Below are 22890 nucleotides of genomic sequence, written 5' to 3'. Positions count from 1 at the left end.
AAGATAAAAACTGCTGATACAAATGAGTCACCACACTCGCTATAATTAACAGCGATGCAAGAGCCAGATGCAAACTAAGAGGGGCCCTCAGGACCTGACTTTTAGGCAGCCCAAACTGAGCTACACTTCAACGCAGAGAAGGCTCTGTGCTGGGGTGCTGTCTGCTCGAGACACATTTTAAACGAACAAATGAAGCCTGGAACGCACGGGAGCTCCCAGATAATGGAGCCCAAAGGGGCGGCACCAAATTAATCTCCTTATTTACAACTGAAAAACCTTCCACTGGGACCAGAAAGAGAGTTTATAGTTTAGATATTTGCTTTCACACTCGGCTGCCCTGGAAGTCTGAGCAGTTTGCAACCTGCTGAGCTGATTTATAGCAACTACGGTTTTAAATTCGGTTGTACTAGGTGTTCAGTTGACACCCTCCAGATTGCAGTGTGTGCCTGTGAACTTTTCAGCGAAGACCAGTTATCACCTGCATCTCTCTATTCTCTTTTGCTGACCTGGAGTAAGAAGTGATGTAATGATAGCCCGATTAAAATGAACCTGAGAACACAATTCCCCCTGTGCCGTCCACAAGCCTATCCGACCGTAGCACAATGTCACTTCATGATGAGCGGTGAAGGCGGTGCTCTCTGGCTGCATCTAAGACCAGTAATTGCCTCCTGAGGTTCAACAGAGCCTCAAATAGTGGTCAGGACCTAGACACACCTAATTAGTGGTCACTGATGTCAGTGGCAACTTCTCTGCTTAAAAAAGACGCAACTGTCCTCAAACTGAAACACAATACAGCTGATAGAATCTTACTACTTTCCTTTTGAACAGACTTTAATTGAGAGCGAAGTGAAAAATGCAGGTTACATTTTTAGTGTTCTCATCAATATGTTGGAAGATCAACACCAGTGACACATCTAACATTTATACATTTCCTAACTTTAGTTGTCAAAGAGCAAATCATTATCAGATACATATATTTACACAATAATTTCAAGCAACAGTACATAATAAACTTCCCCCCCTTAAAAAAACAAAAACAAAACACACACACACACCCAACCACCTTTAAACAATGGATTTCCTCACACTAGTAAGCCTCATTTTTTTTTTCACATAAACTTGTAGACCCAAAGTTACTTAAGTTACTCAAGAACAGTCTTATCAGTGGAGATACTGGACCAGCCCTTATTTTCTTTTGAGTCACTTTAATTTATACAACTTGAAGCCACATAACCAGCGTGGTCTGTACACTATGGAGGACACCCCAAATGAGAAAAATGAACTCCACTTCCTTTGTGTGAGGAGATTTGTACATCTCTGAAGATGTGCATGATTACAACTCAGAAAGAAACAAAAACAGAATCTCAGATCTTCAAGCACGGTTTCATAAGAGCACTGTTCTAGTGTTAACATCGAACTGACAACAGTAAGATTCTTTTAGGTAACTGCAGAGGTACTGGTTAGTTCTGATTCTTTTTTCAGCTGCTTGAAACACTTGAGTTTTAAAAGCTGCCTGGTAGCACTACATCCTGCCTTCCAGGGCAGCAGCCTGCCTAACCTCCGGAATGTCGGCTGGGACTCACCCCCAGTGCCTTGCTCTCTGATTTATTTCTTGCTGTTGCTGTTAGTAAATGGAAACCATGACAAAGTTTACATTAGCAGACACATCCAAATGCCCTGGCCTATAAATATTCTATGATGGAAAATGGTACAACGACTCTATTCCTCGTGAAAATGAGCGTAAATGGAGAAGGGGAGGGCGGGGGGACACCTTCAACAATGGCTCTTCTTACACTGGAAAATCCAGACCAAATGGTGATGGGCTTTGAACTGACCGGACACTGTGAGCCACTTCTCCAGGGCCTTCTGAGTCAACGAAGAGTTGGCCAAGCAGAGACCAACTCCCTCCGGGCAAACCTGGTAGGATCCAGTAGCACAGACATCTTGTCTTGGAAGCTGGATGAAGAAGGTCAACCGCCAATTCCTTCTGAGAGAGGAATTTTAAAGTCAGCTCTGAGTCCTGCCTGGGACACAGAGCGGCGCCCTGGGACGGGGGTGCCTCAGAGTGCCAGCTGGAGTTTGCTCATGTTTCTCTGGTGCATGTTGTGATGACGGACTAATTCGTCTGACCGGGCAAACTTTTTCTGACAACTGGGCCACCGACAGCTGAAGGGCTTTTCACCTGTTGACACAACGGCCAGTCAGAGACACGTGTGGCGGAGAGACTAGGAGCAAGTTCAACTATCAAAGTCCCGCATTAAACCATCACAAGGCACCCACTCCAGGTTCCCTCCAGCTCGTCCCCTCACCTACCACCCCGGGCTCATCTCACAGGCAGTCTGGAAATGGCAGCACCTCTGGGGCCTTAAGGGTTAAAATATTGTGAAAATTATAAACTATGAGTAAGTCAGAAGACTTGGAAAATAGGAGAAAAGTGATGAATCGAGTTAACGGAAATGTCTGGGCAATTCGTATTTAAATAAGGGGGGAAAACGTTTGGCTCCACCTCTTCTGTTAGGCTGTTCCGTGAGCTGTGCGTGTGAGGAGGGAACCGAGCTCCACTGGGAGGCGAGGGCTTCAGGATCATTGCCCTGGAGATTGTCCGCTGACTGCTACCCAGGAGCGGAGCTGGGGCACTGGCTTTAACATCTCTGTTTCTGTAGATATTCCAGCTGGGGTGGGGGGAGCTGGGTATTTTTAAATAAATTTTTGACTTTTACCCTAAAATGTTACTCAGAGCATAACACCTATTATACAGAAGGCTCTAGCTGAGGCGCAGTTTTGAGTTTTTTAAACAAGCTTGCCCCAAAATTGAGGCTTCTCCACCTAGGACTCAGAGGTTCCTTCCAAGCCTCATTCTGGGTAGGGAAGATAATGAGCATTTACTAAGAGCCTAACAGACCCCAAGCCTTGTGCTGGGTATTTTATATATATATATATAAATACATATTTTTTCATGTACTCCTTATAACCACCTGTAAGGGAAGCATTATTATCCCCACTCTACAGATGAGGCTGGACCTCTGGTGAGGGCAGACCCACGCAGGACTTAAATCCAAAGCCCACACACTTTGCTGCGTCACATCCCTCGGGCCTCAGCATAATGAAAATAGAGCCGCCGTGGCTTTGTCTTAAGTGAAAATGCCACAGGAGCCAACCCCTGTACCACCCGGGGATCTTCCCAGGATATGGCTAGTCCCACTTGGCTTTCTCTGAGAACGACCAGTCAGGAGAAGCCCTAAGAAATGTCCCAGGGGGGTGCTGTCCCAGGGTCAGAACTGGGGGCCGATCAAATACAATGTGAAACAGTCTGCTGGTGACATAGGTCACTATACAAATGCAGATGTACACAGGGTTGGGGGCGATATACCAAGAATGGTAACTCCTTTCCACCGAATTATGAGCTCAAGACTAAGGCAAAGGAGTGACACCAAAAGCACCCGAGTAGGGGAACGAGGTGCCCATCCCGCCAACTCTGGGGCACAGGTGCTTGGATTCCATGTGGAAGTGCAGCCTGTGGGAGCTGAGAATCCAGGACTGCATGGGGCTCCTGACAGGATTCCCCTCACCTCCGACTCCCCGTTCCTCTGCTCTGCCTGATCTGGCTCCCTCTCTCCATCAGCCACACCATGCTGTCAAAGGTACCTCCTTATGGACAAATCCCAACCCTTCCTCCTGTCGTCATCACCCTCCCCAGCCTCTCAACGGAATTCAACTTTGCTGATGTTGGCTCTCTTCTTGATTCTCTATCCTCCCTGGGCTGTAAGGTGGACCCAAGCTCTTTCTCCAACAAAGAAGGCAGCGGGTAGGTGGGCTGGGAGCTGACAGAACCGGGTTTGCCACTTACTGGGTTTGGGACTTTATTAGACAAAATAATTTCGTCACTGTGTGTCTCAGTCTCCTGATCTGTAAAATGGGGATAAAACATACCTACCCTACTCTTCTTCCAAGGATGTTGTGAAGATAAAATGAGGTAACCTAAGCATTGGCCCTCTTTCCAAAGCTAGAGAATACATGACAAAGATGGTGGTATTTTCATTACAAATCACACCAGCCTTGTGAGAAGCAAAAACTTTCAGCAGCCAGTGAATAAATGTCCTAGTCCCCTCTCTATACTAGTACAAAGGAAATAATACCTACGCTTTGAGAGGAGTCTGGCAGAAACCATGACTGCTCGTGGGGCATTAACTTTTAACAGAGCAAGGGTCTGGGTCTCTGAAAATAGTGTCACGAAACGTGAGCTTCAGGAGAATAAATGTTTGGCTTGCTAGAATTTCTGCTACTTTTCTGTAATGTTGATTATTGTATCAAACTGAGTGATAAAAAGATGATGCCACAAATTGGGAACAACAGGGACCTAGCTTATCTCTTCATTTCACTCTGGACATTCACGAAAGGAGTTCTTTTCACATCTCTTCTGTTCTGTACCCTCCACCCCCATCCCTTCTTAAACAGTGTTATTATTTAAAGGTAGCCATATACTGTTCTTTTTCTCCTCTGAGTCTAAACCTGCTTAGAACCTTCACACTCATCTCTTCCAATCTCGCTCATCACAAGCAACTCCATTCAACAGTAGTTTAAAAAAATAATGAAAAATAAATGTGAAGAAAAGTTTACGCACTTGTTTTACCTGTATGAGTCCTGGTGTGGGTCTTCAGGTGGTCGGACCGGGAGAACTTTCGCTGACAAGTTTTACACTGGAATGGTTTCACACCTAAATGGACAGAGAAGGTCTAGCCACGGCCCTAACCGAGTGGGGGCAGAGCAAGGCCCACAAGGCCTGCTTCCCGGTGGCCCGAGGAGCCGGCATTTCCAGCCACACCTGCAATGTCTGCCTTGCCCTCAGATTTCCCCAATACCCCAGGCCCAGAAGGAAATCACCTGATTCTGTACAGTAATCCTTGAAGACCTGTTGCTTTGGGAACAACTATTGCTTAACCACAAATGTCCAGCCTCTCACCAAGGCCTCAGCTGTGTCTGAGACTGAAAAAGTGAATCACACACTACAAAGGGGATTCTGCTCTCCACCACCCACCCGTGTTCTTTACTGACACTCAGTGTGTCATCAGCAAACTGCCAGTGGGAATATCATGGTTCTGTGGTTTGCAGGGGAAATGTGGGATGTTGCCTTTTCTTTCCTTTCTTCTTCTTCTTTTTTTTTTTTCCTTAAGAGAAAGTAAATCCCCAGAAGATTAGGGGGCAAAAAACTATTGGAGATACGAAACAAATGGCTGACCCTCTCCATCCTTCGGAACAACAAAGAGCATCACAAAATCAACCATGACCCAAGGGAACACACTGCCAGCAGCGAGAAGCGAGCCTACAAACCTGTGTGTCTCCTTTGGTGTCTTTTGAGCTGGTCTGAACGAGAAAACCTTCGTTCACAGTCCTTGAAGTCACACTGGTATGGTTTCTCACCTTGGGGAAGACACATATTCCGTTGGAAAATGATACTGGAAGTGGGGATCTCATTAGAGGCAACTTCTTTTACTGGGACTGAAGGGATCCCAAAATGCCAAAGGCACTCGCGTGGAGGTTTTTAGGGATGTGCTGCAGCTTGAGGTTAAAGGCTCATCGCTACATATGCTCGTGGACTGGAGGCGCAGAACAGGGGCTAAGTGAATAAAAATGGTCCCTCACCCCCGAGGTAGAAGTGAACGGGAACTCAGGTTTCGAGTCTGACACTGGGGTCACATCCAGCTCTCCACTCACAGCACTGGGTGAGGTACTATTTCCTCACTGTCAAACGGGGCCAGTAATCCGACAACTTCTATGGATTTATCAACAGATTACAACAAACCACCCACATAAAGGGCTTAGCCCAGTGCCTAGCACAGAGGCAGTGCTCAAAAATTACTGGCAGAGAATATTTAAACAAATAATAAACCAAAGCAGTTTTAACTCCTGGACTGAGCCTGAGGCCGAACTCTGAGATGGACGTGCCTTGGAGCCAGCCCTGTGAAGTAAGTGCTTTATGTCTTATGGCCTGAAGATCTGGCGTTGGCTGCCACGGACTTCTCAGGCCCAAGTCAAGCATAAACAGCTCCGTGGCTGTGAGATGCTCAAGTCAAACCAGGATCCAGAGGCTTCAGAGTTTTGGGTATCCCTTTATCTGAGCGAAGTCAGGAGTGGGATTACACAACCTCCTGTCTCAGGACAGAGAAGCCCCACCCCTGCCCTCGCTAGAGAAAGTTCAGCCAACTCCTGGGAACTGAGCCCCATGAGTGCACTGAGCAACCTTGGGTCTTCCCACCTTCTTATGAGAACTCTGAGTCATCAGCGTCCTGGAATGGAGAGCAAGCCATCCCAGGATCAGCCGGCTTAACCTCCTCCGTCTCCCTGATGAATCTGTATTCCTGCTGCACAGAGCTCTCACCATTCCTGAAATCTGCCTTGTACTTTGCTCACACTTCGTCTCTCTCTCCGAACTCCTACCCGTCACAGAGTCTACTGTACGTCCCTCACGAATGCCGCTTCCTCTGCAATGCCTTCTTGGAAACTTTATGTTCAGATTGAAAGCCCTCCCCCCCCCATTACAGAATTTATTACAGAACATCTAACATGATGAGCCATGTCCAGACCTACCTTCTGCTGTGGCTGGAAAATCCTCAGGGTAGGAGCCTTTCCTTAACCTTCTGCTGATACCCAGCCCAGTGCCTTATGCTGCCCCTCTGCCACCTGCAGAAAGCAGCGCCCCCTTTCATTCTCCTTTCTCTTCCCCACCTTTATGCTCCTGCTCATCCTTTACTTCCTTTGCCCAACCTTGCCAACCTTTCGATGGTTAACCCAAGCCCTTCCTTCTCCAAGTAACCTCCCGAGATGACTCCACTCAAATCTATGGCCTCTGAACAGCTCTTCTCGCGCCTCTAGAGTCAGTCTATCATCACACACGGTCTCAGTCCCTTTTCCTCTGTGTGTGTCCTGGCTCCAAAACAGACCATGAAGGGGGCTTGTGACTTAAGAGTTAAAAGGCATGAGTTTGAGTCCTGCTTCCCCTATATCCTGACCACCTGAGAACCATTTTATGTGTGAGGATTAAAGGGAATAATGCATGTAGAGAGTCTGGCACATAAAAAGTATTTAATATAAAAGTACTTAATATAACAGTCTGTACTATTATTATAAATAAACACAAAATGATTGCACTCTTTCAAGATGGGGGCCACAGTGTTGCTAAATGCCAACCTCCCCTCCTCATTTTCTGCAAGGAGGAGTTTCTTGAAGGCTCCAGAAGACCTGGAAGTCATGCATCTTGTCCACTGCCTTCCCTTCAAACAGACAGGCATCTACACTCACTGTTTTCTAAGTCCCTCCTTCCTAGTAAAATTTCTACCATCACACTGCCTTCAGTGTATTCTCTTGCATTTTTCCAGGCAGACTTTTACTTGATCATTTTCCTCATAATCTTAACAGATGCTTTTTAAATGATCCCACTTGGGGAAATATATAAAAATATAACATGCCACTGGTTCTCTCATCTTCAGCCTCCACTGTGTGCAAACTCAGGTCTGTGCCAGAATTGCATTCTCCGGACGCAGTGGCTTAGCAAAGACCAATGGTCTAAACAGCTGAATGCAGCTCACTTTCTCCTCTAGATTCCCCAAAGTCAAGTCCGCAGTAACAATAGAATAATAATGCTAAACACTGCAATGAAGCTACCCTTCACAGTCGTGGAAAGAACTGTACCAGCTCCCCAGTAGGAAAGCCTGAGCTTCGCCCTACTTCCCTGTAGGGGACACCCATCTCCTGCCCACAAGGCCACGAGCAGACATTTGTGAAATGACTGTGCACATTCAAGGTGGCCACAGCCAGACGCGGCCAATCCTCTCCTTCCCAGAGGCAGACCCCTTGACCTGTGGGAAAATCCAGTTTTAACACATCATCAAAAATCATTCTCTTTTTTTTAAGATTGAAAACAAAGATTAAACCTATAATCCATTTTCCCATTCCTGCCTGGGAATTGGGCAACTCGAGTAGTTAAGCTTTTCTTTGAATCATCTCTTCCTAGCTCTTAGGACGACCCTGCGCATCAGTCTCTCAGAATATCTGCTTACCAAACTCCCAGGCTAGCTCCTCTTTATTAAGAGATGCTAACAGTATTATAACAGCAACTATCATTTATTTAAACCTGGTGATATAGAATACTGTACTAAATGCTTCATATCTGAGTCTTTTAATTCAATTTGATTTAAAAAGTTAAGCTAGTCTCAACAATTGTATAAGGTAGGTTATCATCTCCATTTTCTATGTGAGGCAAATAAAGTTCAAAGAGAGGTTAGGTCACTTGCTCTTGAAGCCAGAATTCAAACACAGATCCCTTTAAGTCTGTGAAATTCTCTTAGCACCTACTCTGCTCTGCCCTTCTTTAATAAAGGATGGACAATCAGGATACAAAATGGCCTGGCAGCCTTTTTACACCACCTGGGCCAGACCTTTGAAAGCAGTGCCACTCTCCATCCTAGAAGTCACCTGTGTCCTCACAGTGCAATCTGTGGGGAGCAGGAGATCCTGAGTCACTCCTGCCCAAAGGCCACCGGAACCAAGGCTGGATGGTGGACACACTTACCAGTGTGCTTCCGGCTGTGCATCTGTAAGTGGGACAGCTTAAAATATCTCTTATTGCAGCCTGGGTAAGCACACATGAAGGGGCGTTTCTCACTGGTCTCAGACGCCGACCGGACAAGAGTCGGGGCTACTCCAGGCACACGCCGCACGTCCTACAAGCAGAGCATTAAGAGAAATGGAGGCTTTAAGCCACATGTGAACATTCATGCTGGTCTCAAGGAAAGTGAGCACTGAAGTATATCCAAAGAAGAGATGGTGGCTAGGAGACCTAAAACCACTCCTTTCCACACCCCAGGTGCCCACAGCAGACATCACTAATGGATGACAGATCAGGACATTCTACAATGCAAGCTCAAACATCCTCACTGCTGATCAACCAGAACTGGGACTTGAAGTCTGTCTGGGGCTGCTGACCCAGAGCATCTGCAAAAGAAATGCTGGTGACTGGAAGTGCTCCCGGTCCATCCTGTCTCTCAGCTTCTCCACTTGAGGCAGTGAGGTCTAGAAGTCCAAAGTCGCAGATTCTATTCCATTCCCTCCCACTGGGATAGACAGCCACATGACCTTGGGCTCAACCTGCAGTGGGTGGGCAAGTCCTTATTAGAGAAAAACGTGGGATACTAAGTGAGCCCCCAACTGAGCAGACCTTCCTTGTGTGAGTAAATGACGAGGAAGAAGTTGCCCCTGGGACTTGGGGTTCTGTCTGTGAAGGGAGCTGAACCCACAGAAGGCCCATGGTGTGGCCAGTGCAATCCTTTCACAGAGACACAAGGAAACGCTGTGTCTGCCTTCTGTGCACTGTACATCCATCACAGGGCATCCTGCTAACCCCTTTATCTTGTGGGAGCAAGTGTGGGTAAGGCTGGTCTTCCAGGAGGAGCAGAGAACAGTGAGGCCAACCCCTCATCCCGCTCTCGGAATCGATCAGTCATAGACACGAGCAGTGGCAGTGCCTGAGGGACCACTGAATCCCCCTCGTCCTCTTACAGGTGTGCAAGTCAAGGCCAAAGAGCACAGCCATGTTTTGGGTTAAAACCTGGAACCACTCCTGAGCTCAACCCACGCCTGCCTTGAGCATTCTCCACACCCCCTCAAGCTTACGTTCTAGTTCCTACTTCGCACTGCCTTGCACTGTGAGACCTTTTCTGAAGAAAAGGTACTGTAGTGACATACAAAGCTGTATCCTACTGATAGGCCCCAGTGTCTCAAGGCAAAAGGTGGCATAAATTTAAACGGTCAGCCAGCTGGGTCCCATCGGCGTGCACTAGGCGAAAATGAACACTTGTCTGATCTGGAGTCTGTCAGAGGCCATGACAGTGAGTCTGACAACTGGGCCTGGTGGAAAGGAAGGCAAAAGGAGCTTTGCTCATTTCCTTTAATTCACCCCAGAGGCGGCGCACAGGGCAGTAAGACATAAAACCGAGCTATCAGTGTCAGCTGGGGTCCTGGGGAAGGATTCTTCCGGCACTTGTCGGAGGAGAGACTGGATGACTCTGTAGCTCCAGCAGGTGTCTGTGTTTCTGTAACCCTGCCCTTATTCTCGCCACTGGGAAGCCTGGGATGAGGGAGCACGCTGTTCTATCCCCACACTCTGGAAACATTCGTTGGAACATCTCAGAGCTGCCTGGCTCGCACACACCTTATTGCCAGGGTACCGACTAGCCTGGTGAGGGCAGCACAGCCTTATTACTCAGGTTGCAGCCACTGAGTCACACACCAAAGTCACAAACGCAAACCCTTGGGAATGGAACATGGTTCCCAGTACCCAAGAGAGACTCCACAGAGGTGGCCTTCCATTTTCTGAATTCTCTGAAATGGTAACCTTTTTACTTTACCTCTTCACTCTCCCACAGAAATGCACAACACAGGAAGTGAACCCTAATGTAAGCCTCAGACTTCGGTTAATAATGTATCCACATTAGCTCATCATTGTAGCAATACCAGTGCAAGACGTTAACAACAGGGGAGACTGTGTGGGGTAGGGAGGGGGCCAGGGGGCGGATATGGGAATTCTCTGTACTTTCTGGACAGCTTTTCCTTAAACCTAAAACTGCTCAGAAAACATTAATTCTATTTTTAAAAAGTCCACAAATAAAACTTAGCACCACGCCTGGCCCATAGAGAGTGTCCAGCCATACGTGGTACTGATGTTATTGTTATTGTCATTATTAGCAACAGTAGAGTCTATCTTTGGGCACTTTACCACGCAGACCAAGTCTTCTTAGAAGTCTCTTCTTAGAAGGTCCAGGTCATTAATTCAAGTCCATTTAGCCCCAGAACAAGAGGTGTGCAGCCCAGCCTGGAGAAGGTGAATTAAGCAGTAAAGGAGGAAAGGAGAGGGGGATTCTGCGAGAAGCATCCTGGTCTGAGTCAGGGAGGCAGCCACATCCACACTGGCCTCTGGAGTAGAGGCCCCCTGACCTGGCCCAGTGGAAGAGGAGGGGGTCCCTGCTGTCACAGAAGCCTATAATTAGGAACAGACTTGCCAGAGCCAAATGACCATCAGCAAGGAAGTGAAAGGGTGTTGAGAAGGAAAGAGGCAGCCGGGCCCCAGCGCACTCACCTGAATGCCCCTGAAGACGCCGTGGGTGTGTATCCTGTACTGGGCGCCACAGAGGATGGGCGTGGTGTGGTTATCACTCTCGTACCCGGTGCCGTGGCTGCAAACACAAAGAAAGGAGAACAAGCCTCAGGTTGGATCACAGGCACCCTTTGGAAACGCACATCTGCAGCAGGAGTGTTCTTTAAAGGATCAGGGGATTACACAGTTGGTTTCTGCCTCCCTCCATTGGGGCTACTTGGGAAGCTGGAGTTTGTGAAAGGCGGGGCTGCCCAATCCTGGCGTCTCCACCATGCAGCCCCTCACGCTCTGATTCTGGCAGGTGCACCATCTGGGTCTATGCCTCTCAGACAAGCCGGGGAAAGTCTCAGTGGCAGGATTTCATCCCCAGCAAGTTGTTTACCATCAAGCACACAGCAGGGCTGACAGCTGTGAATACCTTAGGAATGAGCAGTTGCCTCAAGTTTCACACTGAGTGCAAGGAATTTTTGTCAGCACCTCATGACTCAGTTTTTACCAAATAGCACCAAGAAAGTGATGACACTTACAAGAATAGATCTCATCCTCCGAAGAGGGGATTACACACCTGTGGCCCTGCTCCACTTAACCCATAGATCTGTTTTCCAGATCAACTTAACTCTTCACAGCCAGCCCGTACCATAGGTGGACACTGAGTAGATAATCTTTCTCCAGCATTAGACTCACTGGTCAGAACTCAGGTTAACTTTGGACTACTAGGGAAAGCTGATGGATGTAGAAAATTGAGAAGAGCATCTTGGAAGGGGTGGATGTTCTGCTCTAAAGTATCCTCCCCTTCAGGTAAAAGCTGGTATCTGTTCTGCTGTTACTTCCAAACAAGGCAGAGTGAGGATTCTAATCCACATGCACAGCACATTATAATCACATCTAGAATCACCATGGGGACTTTTGATGAAATGTCTGTACAATGATGCAGCTGCTTCGGACAATGGCTGGCAGTTCCTCAAAAGTTTAGACAAAGTTACCAAGGACCCAAAATTCCACTTCAAGGTGTACAAACTTCAGAGAAATGAAAACACCCGTCTGCATAAAAACTTGCACACATCATTTATTAGCAGCATTACTCATAATAACCATAAAGTGGAATCAACCCAAATGTTCATCAGCTGATGGTGGATAAAAGATACAGTATATTCCCAAAATGAAATATTATTTGGCCATAAGAAGGAATGGAGTACATGATAAAGTGGACAAATCTTGAAAACATTATGCTAAGGGTAATAAGTCAATCACACGTGACTGCCTACTGTGTGATTCTCTTTATAAGAAACGTCCAGAAGAGGTAAAATTACAGAGACAGTAAGTAAATAGGTGGTTGGTTGCTGAGGACTGGGGAAGGTGAGGGGAAATGGAGAGCGACTGGTGAAAATGTCCTCAAATTGTGGTAACGGTCATACAACTCTGTATGACATACTAAAACCATTGATTTGTATGCTGCAAATGGGTGAAAGCTACAGTATGTGAAATATATAAAGCTGCTTGAAAAATTATCTTTGGGGATTGGGGTCAATGCATTTTTTAAGCCTCTGGGTGCAATTAACTGGCTGTCAGGGCTGAGAACTTCCACCCCTGCCCCCATTACTCTAGAGGTTCCCAGGGTCTGGGTGAGGGAGGCAGGTGGCCCACTCTGTCTGAGGCTGGCTCAACTCTCACTCACCCAGGGGAGAGAATTCCTGAAGGGAAGAGTGTCTGCCAGGACGCCGGACATGTCCACACATCCTGCGGCCACAGCAGCTGTGGCGTTTCACATTTGGTTCTGGCTCCCAGCTTTTTAGAAAGAATTGCCTGTCTCCTCTGCAGAGCAATGAGAGCAGCTGGGGGAGGTGGGTGGCAGCTCTGCTCTCTCTTACGTCCTACACCTTGTCTCCACGTCCTTCAGGTGACATCTCCGGGGGAAAATGTCCCAAAGAGCTAACCCAGGGTCAGACACAAGAAAACTGGGAAGAAATGCCAAACCCAGATAGCGTCTGCCTTTCAGAACCTTAGCATGTGCTTGCCGAGAGAAAGAGGCCCCGCCTGCCCTCCTTACAGTGGTATCATATAGACGGTGGGGAAGGCAGAGCTGATGAGAGTGGCAATGTGGTGGCAGAAAGAGGACAGACAGGACAAGAAGGGTGCTGCCAGGACATTTTGCCTCAAAGGCTGTGAAGAGATGCTGACTTTGCTTGGTTTAACCTTCTTCATGGAGCTAAAATGTGATTTACACATTTTCTAGGGCTTAGGGATTTTTTAGGGACCCAACAATAGAAATCTGAATTATTTTAAAGTTCTGCCATCAGAGGGGATGAGTTTGGAATCTCCTGTCTTGGCAGCTAATCTAGGGGTGTTATATGGATTCCTGGAGGTGGGAGACATGGGAAATAGACTTTTCTCAGGATACTTGTCCCAGGAAATGAAGTGTTGCAGCACTCAAAGGGAATGTCATGACCCTCCAGCCAGATGCAACCAACAAACAAAAGAAGCAACAAGATTGCACCTGCCAAATACTAGATTCTTCTACCAGGTCCATGAACAAGACAAACAGCGGGACCCTGCCTATTGGCTCTTATAAGACAAACACACCAATGCAATTCCACACGGTGGAAACCCTGCACCCCCACGCACTTCCCAGCGTGCTCTGCCCAGAACACTGAGTCCAACTGAGCCATTTAGTACGGTAATAACTCCCTCTAGATAAGAAAAGGAAAGCAAGTCGAGGGGCTTGGAACCACAGGTTCACAGAAGCAGAAGAGTCATCTACCCTGACCTCCACAAGAAGCTCCTCCAGCTTAGCCTCATTAGCTGGAGGACATGACTGGTGACCAGCTCTCAAGGCGGCTCATCCCATCTGGGAAGAACTTTAATTGTTAGGAAAGCTAACCTGAGCAGAAATCTGCCTCCTCACGTCTGTCTTCTGGAGAACCAGAGAATATTACTATTCAACAGCCATTTTTGAGTATCTCCTCCACTGTGTGGCAAACTTGGCCTTGAGGACAAAGAGTGACCCGCTCCGTTCTGTACTCTTGCCACTCTGACTGGAGTAAGGCGCACAGTCCAGAAGGATCCCGCCAGACGGGCTGAATCTTAAACGCCTCTTCCACGTGACAGTCTTTCAGGCGTCTGAGGACAGCTCTCCAGGCTACAGAGCTGGGGCTCTCTCAGCTCTGACAATGTGAACTGGTGTCCACAGTTTATTTGCTATCAGAATCATCATCTTCTTGAGCCCCTTTATTTTGTTAAATTCCTCTCCCAAGTGTGTGCTTAGCACGAAACCCAGTACCTGAGAACAGTATTTACATAAGGGACTGAAAAAGGAGGGTCATCCACAAACACCGAAGCCAGTGGAACCAGGGAAGTAACAACTAGCTAAGACCTCACCCAAAGAGATTCCATTCCAAATGTTTCAAAATCAGAGTGTTAGTCAACACAGTGCATTATGCCCACAAGCTGCCGGGGCTCAGCTCCCAGTCGGGGTGTCTGGGGCTTCCCCTCTCAATCTGGGCAGAGTACTGCCATTAACACACCTAAGAGCCCCTCCCTGCTTAGCACTCAGGTCACAGTGAGCCTTCCTCAGTCAGATAAAATCTCCACCTCCCATCCCAGCATGAACTGTAGGTAAGGCAGGTATCTCCAACTTTTAAGCTTGAAGGCATTTTTTTTTTTTTTCACTGCAATGTACTACACATTTCTCCTTCAGATTTCATTCTATTTCTTTTAGGGAGCCATCCCCTACTGTTGAAAACTGTTCAACTCTTGATTTGGCTTCCAAAACATTTGCTTTCCATCCCATTTCATGTTATCTCCGTATTTGAAAGTTACCTGTTCTGTGTTTTCATAAGAGGGAAGGATCTTCCTTGCTGTTGTTGGGAACTATTACGTTTACAATATGTGTAACTGTTCGCTGGTGTTCCGGCAGTGATAAGATTCTAGAAGGTCTCTCCATGGGACAACATGAGGGAAGCCATCATAAAGAATCTAGTCATTTGGATGGGGTCCAGTGCAACAGAGCATACATTAAGTCTTCAGCAAACCTTAATCTAGGACAGAAAGGTTCAGGAATACAGTGGCTGCCATTGGGCCAATAGCTATTGTTAAGACCCAGCTGCCCGCTTAGATGGTCAAGTGAAACCAAGTTTTACCCCAAGAACCATCAGCCTTTAAAAGTTCCACGCTGTGGATGAATCAAATAGGAGTGAGGGTAGGGTTCTAGACATCTGAAACCACTAAGCCTTCCAAGAAGGGCAAGGAGCTACCAGCCTAGAGAAGAGATTTCTGGGGCCAAAGAAGCACCTTCCAAATAAAGGAATCACAAAGCCCTCGAAAGCAGGTTCTAGAGCAGAACATGAATCCCACCAGACCAAGCAATTGAGAGACCCACGTTTCCCTTAGGGTAGGAATGCATGCAGTGACTAAGCTTCCTTCCAACCCAGATAATGAGAGGAGAGTAAAGGAACCGTGGCACAATACACAGCAAGGCACGTGCCCCAAGCCTGGGCAAGGCTGGACTTTCTTAGGACAAAGACTGGTGCTTTATAAAATGTTTTCACATTTTTTCTGTTTTCTTGCCTCATAAACTTCTCTTTGACAGTAAGATATTGGATTCGGCTAAATGACAGGGAAAAAGGATTTGATGACTCCTTGGCCAAGATAATCAGAGAGAATACAGGGATGTACAGTGAGGTGTAATGAGGGAAGCTGTGGGTCCAGCAGGTGGGGAGGAGAGCTGGCGGGTCAGGTGCAGGCAGGCAAAAATTTGGGAGGCAGGGCTCAGAGTAATGTGACTGCTTCTTCCTTCCTGCCCCAGAGCACAGAGTGAGCAACCACTTGCCAACCTGATGAAGATATTTAAGACAGCTCCTTTGGTTTTATTTTTCTACCAGGCACAAATCATTCATTTAAGCACTTAGCCTTTAATTCTTTATCTTGTTCAAAGGACATCACAAATAACTACCAGATGCATTTTGGCAATAAAGATCCACTACATTAGTGCCCTTGCACTGAGACTAGTGATTCCACCACAAAGAGAAACAGACTTGAGCATTGCCTTATATATGATTAACACATCTTAGTTCCTAATGCTGTTTTCTTCCCTCTGTGCTCCCCAAAAGACAGCTTAACAGCTTTACCAAGAACTCATGCTAATCTCACTGCTCTGTGGTTTCCAGAATCTATTGGGGTTTTTTTTTCCCCCTACTTAAACACTAACATCTTTACCTCATTTAAGACTAAAACTAAGACAAATGTCTCAACTCCTCTGTCCACTCTCTTATTCTCCATGAATTTCTAGACTATTGGCCGAGGGTCAACAATTTTGCTAAACTGGTGAGAATATAGATTTGGTATTTTTTTCTTTAAAGCAGAGCCACAAATTCAGGTACCTACAGGGGCCAAGTAAGTGAGAAAAATAAATGAAGGCCTTGGAGAGAAAGATGGCACTGAACTGGCAGAGACAGCCACCCTGGCCACCTTACCCTCTGCCCAAAGACTAGGACTCTGCTCTACCCGCAAAGTATTGTCAATAATATTACCTCCTCCAGAAAAGCTGGAAATCAGGATTTTGATGTACAATCAGTTAAGGATTTAAAGAAAAAATGGGGGGGGGCTGCTTTTTTGGAGGACGTAATTAGGTTTATTTATTTATTTATTTATTTATTTATTTATTATTTATTTTTATTATTATTATTTTTTTAATGGAATTACTGGGGACTAAACCCAGGACCTAGTGCATGCTAAGCATGCACTCTACCACTGAAGTCGCCTGAATTTTAAATTCTGGCAAATAATTACAATTTTATAGAATCACCATCAGGTCAAACGAAACATACCTCTGGGCTAAGGGTCACCAATTTGCAACCTCTGCTTTAAAAGCTGAGCACTGAAGTTTAAGCTGCAAACTGGAAAGCTCCATCTGAGTTCTGATTTCTCCTCCCACATGGCAACAAAGTTTGGGAACTGAGTATCAGAATCTCCCAGACCTTGAAAGCTTGAAAGCAGGAATGGCCAGTGCTGCTGGAGCAAAACCCAGAAGTTACATCTGCAGGGGTCTGGGGTTCACCTCTCAGTGTCACTGGCCCACTTGAAAGTAGGTTTAACATTGAAATTACAGATAGAAAACTGCAGTTGCTGAGCAGTAAGTTTGAGTGTATCTGTTTTCTACATTCGCTGTAACAAATAACCACAAATTTTGTGGCTTAAAATGACACAAATTTACACTCTTACAGTTCCTGGAGAGCCTCACTGCACTAGCATCCAGGTGTTGGTGGGGCTACTTTCTTCTGAAGGCTGTGGGGAGAATCTCTTTCCTTGCCGTTTTCGGTTTCCAGAACTCATCTGCAGTCCTTGGCCCCTTCTTCACCCATCTCTGACCTCGTTTCCTTTGTTGCATCTCCTACTACCCTTCTGCAGTCAAATCTGCCTCTGCCTTCCTCTTGCGAGGACAGTTATTTTATTTAGGGCCCACCCAGATATTCAGGATGATCTCTTCATCTCAAGATCCTTAACTTAATCACGCCTGCAAAGTCCCTTCTGCCACATAAGGCAACCTTCACATATTCCAAGGATTAGGACTTGGACATTTCTCGAGCTAATTATCCAGCCTACCATCCCAGATTTACTGGGTTTCCTACAGATACATTTGAAAGAGCTGAATTACCCTGGATCCTTTATCTCCAAGTTAATCTGAAGCACTAGTCTGCAAGAACATGGGTTCTGCATCTGAAGCCTGTGTCCCAGGCCCACTTTTAGCATGTATTGGCTCTGTGATCATGGGTGAGTCATCTAAACCTCTCTGTGACTGAGATTCATCCTCTGTAAAATGAAACCTATTTTATACATTGTTTGAAACTCAAAGAGCTTAGCTACCTGGGGAGTAAAAGTTATATATCCCTTAGTAACCTTATCCTAACAAAATGTTCAGGTCTATGGTTATATGCATCAGGTGACCAACAACCACAGAAATTAAGTCCCATATGCTTCTTTTAGCCGGGTGATCGAGATCTATAGGATGTACATTTTTAATCCTTAGCACAGTCCTAGGAGTCATCAAGGGATATCACCTGAGGCAAATGACTTCGCCTCCCTGGCCTAAGCTTCTGGTAAAATGAGAAAAACAGCACCTCTCCATCAGACTGTTAACAAGTTCAAATGAGATTTGGCAAGTAAAGCACAGTGTTTTTGCATATGGTTATGCCCTCCATAAATGTTACCTAATGGTATTCTACCCATTTTACAGCAAAGAATACTGAAGTCTAAGGGGAGGTTGGGTTATTTGCCTAAAGTCAGGCAGACGGCAAGTGGCAGAAATGGGGTTTGCCTCCAGGTCGGGGGCAGCTCTTCTTCCTTCAAAACCAGCTAGACTGTTCCGGTGGGGCAAGCCCATCCTGGGCTCGCTTCTATCATCACGACACTTGAATAACTCCCAGCTCTTTTCTCCAGGGGTATGAATGAAATTAGGCATGCAGAAGGTTTGAAAAATGCAGCGGGAGTGGGGAGGGTAAGAGGATGGGGGCTGCCAGGAGGAGCAAATTCAAAATATGCACTCTTAGCACCCTTTGGCTTCTGCTCTGAGGCACAGTATTTATTTTGGTATAAGAGTGAGGAACGCTGCAGGAAATGGCCTGCTTATATGTGATAGAGCAGTCGAAACCAAGCACAATTTTTACAAGAAAATTTCTTTCTACCTAACTGGGAAAATAAACTAAGCAGAAGCTGTTATCAGCAGAGCATACATCTCACGACTTCATTTCTGGCGGTGGTGTGGACTGTACATTTTCCTAAACAGCTTTAAAATGCATTAAAATGTATCCTGAGAAAGTTTGCTTTTCCTAGACAGCTTTAAAATACATAAACATGTGTCCCTAGAAAGTTCGCAAAAAGAGAAAAATGTCCCTCATATAACACAAATTATGAGCCCTCTTCATGCTAAAAACTTGTACATTGAGGTTCATCCCAGAAAAAAACTTAATGTTTAAAGGTAGCTTCTTTAGAAATGATTAATTTTGATATTCTGCAGGCACAAGAAGATTAATAAAAAGGAATTGAGCTTTTACAGTTGAGGAAAACCAGAGCTGCCCTGAAATCCCTTATCAACAGAAGAGGTAAAAAAAAAATTTTTTTTCTTTAAAAAGCACCTTTGGAGGGCAATTAGCATTTGATATGGATATTCAAAAGGGGGAAACCTCCACCTGTGATTTCTCTCCCACCTCTAATCCTTGGCCAGGTAGGCATCCCTCCATCTTCACCTCTGTCTTCTCACATCTGCAGAGTTAAGTCAGATGAAAGGGAAGCACCCAGGAAAACCTCACACTCTTGTGCATCCAGAAAATGGAATTTGCCCATCCATTCTTCTTCTCTCTCCATCCTTGACACTTATGGCTATATGTGAGATGCTTAGGTGCCTGATTACTTTTGGGGTTGAAAATATACTTTGCTGCTGGCCTTGAGAACCATCCCCCCAGCTAGTGTGCCACTTCTGTGGAAAAGAGCAATGGAACCATGTTAAGAAAGTGTGTGCTTTCTGAAAGTTTAAACACAAGAGATGAGACTGAACATACCACTGCTCCTCAATTATTCTTGCCCCCCTAAAAAAAACCCAAATCTAATCAAGTCTATTTATATAGAACATACAGGCGATCGACGGCTGAATTTAAGACTGTAATAGGAAGCAATCTGCCAAATCCTGATTGTGAGATATTCCACTGACCAATTGACCTGCTATCTCCAACAAGTCAGAACATGAGCAACAGAGGGTGTGGGGTGGGGAGGACAGTTACATGAGAAAACAGAGGGAGTGGGGCAGGGAGGACAGTTACAGTATAAAAGAGACTTACGGGAGGACAACCAACAGAATAAAACAAAAACCAACAAAACAATAAGTCTCACGCAAATGCTCACCATGCACAATGATGAGCCAGAGAGAGCTGGACCTGAAGGAATCAGTCCTCAAAGCCTTGGGGCCAAAAGAACCAGGAACTTCCTCTAAGAAGCCTTAGTGATCACGCCAGAATGCTTAGGTTTAAAGCTTCACTGAATGAAAATCAAATTTCCCTGTAGCCAGAGTAATTTGAAAACCCATTTCATATCCCCTTATAAGATCTGACTTGGGCTTAAAAAAAATTTGACTTGGGAAAAAAATAGATATTAAAATCTTTTTGCACATATTCAGAGCTGATGGCAACCTAGCACAGCTACCTTTAGTTCAAAATGAATGCTCTTTTATTCTTTGCTTGAGGGTGATGAGCTAAGGGTAATATGTAAATAAAATTCTGCACAAATACCATTAGCAATGCCATCTAGCCATCCTCTTTTCTTCGTGTGATTTAATCTTTTATAGTGGAACTATAACAAATCAGTGTATATAAATATATAAAATATTATGTATAAGTGTATAATGTACGTTTTGTATAGATACATATTTACTCTGCTCCAGAGAATGTAAACATCAAAAGATGCAGTTTTTTTTTTAACTAATCCAGCACAGAAAGCAGAACGTAAAAATAAAGTAATTAAGTTAAATTTGATGAGTTTAAAAAAAAAACCCACAATGTCTGTAATCTGATAATTCGTGGGTATAAAATTTTCTTAGAAGTACAGTCTACAGAAAACAATTAGCCATATTTTTACTTCAAAAATTTACTTTCCTCCTGCCTCAGGTGTTTCATTTCAGTTCAGACCTCAAGAAAAAGATAACATTTTTTTACTTCTAATTAAAATATAATATACTTTTATGTCACTTTTAATTAAAAATCATACTATGGTAATAATTCTAACTATTGAACTTTTTAATGAACATTAGAAAGAAGGCTTCCCCCCACTCCATCCTTCATTTATTTTCTATCCAGGCATTGTACATCTCTGCAGCATCCAGCTCCACATCATTTCTGGAGGGGAAAAGGACTCACTCCACTTTCACTAACTCTTGACTTTTTAAATTCTCTATTGAGTATATTCCCCCCAACCCCAACCTTCCTCTGGTAATGCAGTCTTCTTTCCCTTTCAGGGAACCAATCCTTTTTAATCCCACCCTCAGGCTCCAGGGGTAAGTACATGCCTAGCCAATCAGATCACTGCATTCTCTAGCCACACAACCCAATCCAGGCCAATCAGAGCCCTCCTTGGGTCTTTTAATGGAGAAGAACCAACAGGGAGGCAGTCTTCTTGTAAAGCTGTAAGTGCCAAAAAAACAGAGCTCTTTTTGCCACAGTGGAGAGAGCCTGTCTGAGAAGGCAGCCAACACAGAGGAGAGCAGAGACAAGAGACAATGAAACAGTGTTCTAATGACACTGTCTCAGCCAGACAAGGGGTTTTAAAATACATACAATAAGCTGCTAAATTTAAATTCTCCTTTTGATCTATGCCAGTTATAACTGGGGTTCTGTTACTTGCTACAGAAAGAATCCTGATTAATACATAACAGTTATCTAAAGGTAATTAGATTTCTTTTTCAGCAAATACATCAAAACATGATAGTTATAAATAAGCACTGTGAAAGATCCCTTTTGGAAGATTCCCACTTGTTCCAACCATGCTAACCATTATTACTAAAACTTGTTTGTATTCCTCGTTTGAAAGTTTTTTATAGTCACAGCTCATATGTCTTCACTTCCAAGCATCCTAGCCGTTGGCCACTATTTAATCGGGAATACAGGCTGAGTGGTTAATAGCCTGATAACGACGCTTGTATAAATCAGCCATTAGGAACCATCAGGCTTTCCTCAGCATTCGAAATGGTACACAAACCTCCTCCAACTGACTTTTTTTTCTTTTATTTTACACTCAGAACAGAATTAAAAGAAGTTTTAAATCTACTTTCCCAAGACAGTTTGGGGAGAATACAGCACTCCCCCCCACCCCAAAAAAAACCCCACAATGCTTACTGGCCCCTACTGCTAGGAACAATATTTTAAGGCATGACTTTCCTTCCTACTTCAACACATACAAACAGGAACATTCTCAAAGACCACCTCATCAGACCATGCAAGAATATCTGGAGCTCCCCTTACATGTGTCTGGTGTTGAGATAGGTGCTAGTTCATCAGAATCTCAATTTCATCTAACTCACTGGGTTCTGCAGTTCTGTATTCTCCATGCCGTAGCTCTATGGCAAGAGACTGTTGTGAGTCTCACCCCAAGACAAATCCACATAGACAAAAAACCCTACACAGGAAAAATGAGCAGGAGCTTTTCAGCCTGAGTTCTCAAAGGCTCCCACCCAGCTTGCTCACACACTCTTGAAATTGAAAAGGTTTACTCAACCATGCTGAATGACATAAAAAAGCCCTCCCTGAAACCCTGGCATCCTGCATAGGGCTCTTAAGACTAAGCCCTTTCCTGCTCCTCCAGTTGAAGTGGAGGTCTGCAAGTGTGATGGCCACATGCACAATCACCTCTTCCACAGGGACCACCTTCCAAGCTGACACTACAAAGTATTTCAAGGTGAAGAAAAGGAAAAATTGTGTAATATATTCAAAGGAATTACACTCATTCTCAAAGAGACTTTGAAGCCAGAGGCATTAGTGTTAAAAATCCTGAAAGGAAGGAAATTCAAAATAGGGACATCTGACATAAAACACAAGACTTGGAAAAAAGTTGAGAAATACCATCCATGTTCTTAAAGAAAGAATTAACAAATTTTCAAAAGTCAGTCTTCTCCAAAATTAATTTTTAAACCTGATGCAATTCATTAAAAATTCCAATTAAGCATTTTTTAAAATAAACTTATTATTTTAGAAAGGTTCTAGATCTGCAGA

The 22890-nt window shown here is 45.0% G+C and overlaps 1 protein-coding gene across 4 annotated transcripts in view; it reads right to left on the bottom strand.

The window, feature by feature from the left end:
* Window positions 1-813: 813 nt before the first annotated feature.
* The window catches only part of WT1 (WT1 transcription factor), a 46505-nt gene continuing 24428 nt past the window's right edge, over window positions 814-22890 (bottom strand). For 2 of the 4 annotated variants that reach the window (XM_064492473.1, XM_064492475.1), the window contains 5 exons: window positions 11129-11225; window positions 8567-8717; window positions 5329-5418; window positions 4631-4714; window positions 814-2182 (listed from right to left, as the gene is read on the bottom strand). In XM_064492473.1, coding sequence (XP_064348543.1) covers window positions 2061-2182; window positions 4631-4714; window positions 5329-5418; window positions 8567-8717; window positions 11129-11225 — 544 coding nt within the window. In that variant the 3' untranslated portion in view covers window positions 814-2060. Of the gene's footprint in view, window positions 2183-4621; window positions 4715-5328; window positions 5419-8566; window positions 8718-11128; window positions 11226-22890 lie in introns of all 4 variants that reach the window. The other 2 variants (XM_031459842.2, XM_064492472.1) reach the window with 1 other exon arrangement.

Source organism: Camelus dromedarius, chromosome 12 (assembly GCF_036321535.1).
Source record: "Camelus dromedarius isolate mCamDro1 chromosome 12, mCamDro1.pat, whole genome shotgun sequence".
In the NCBI taxonomy this organism is placed as follows: domain Eukaryota; kingdom Metazoa; phylum Chordata; class Mammalia; order Artiodactyla; family Camelidae; genus Camelus; species Camelus dromedarius.
This window is presented reverse-complemented; position numbering and strand designations above follow the sequence as displayed.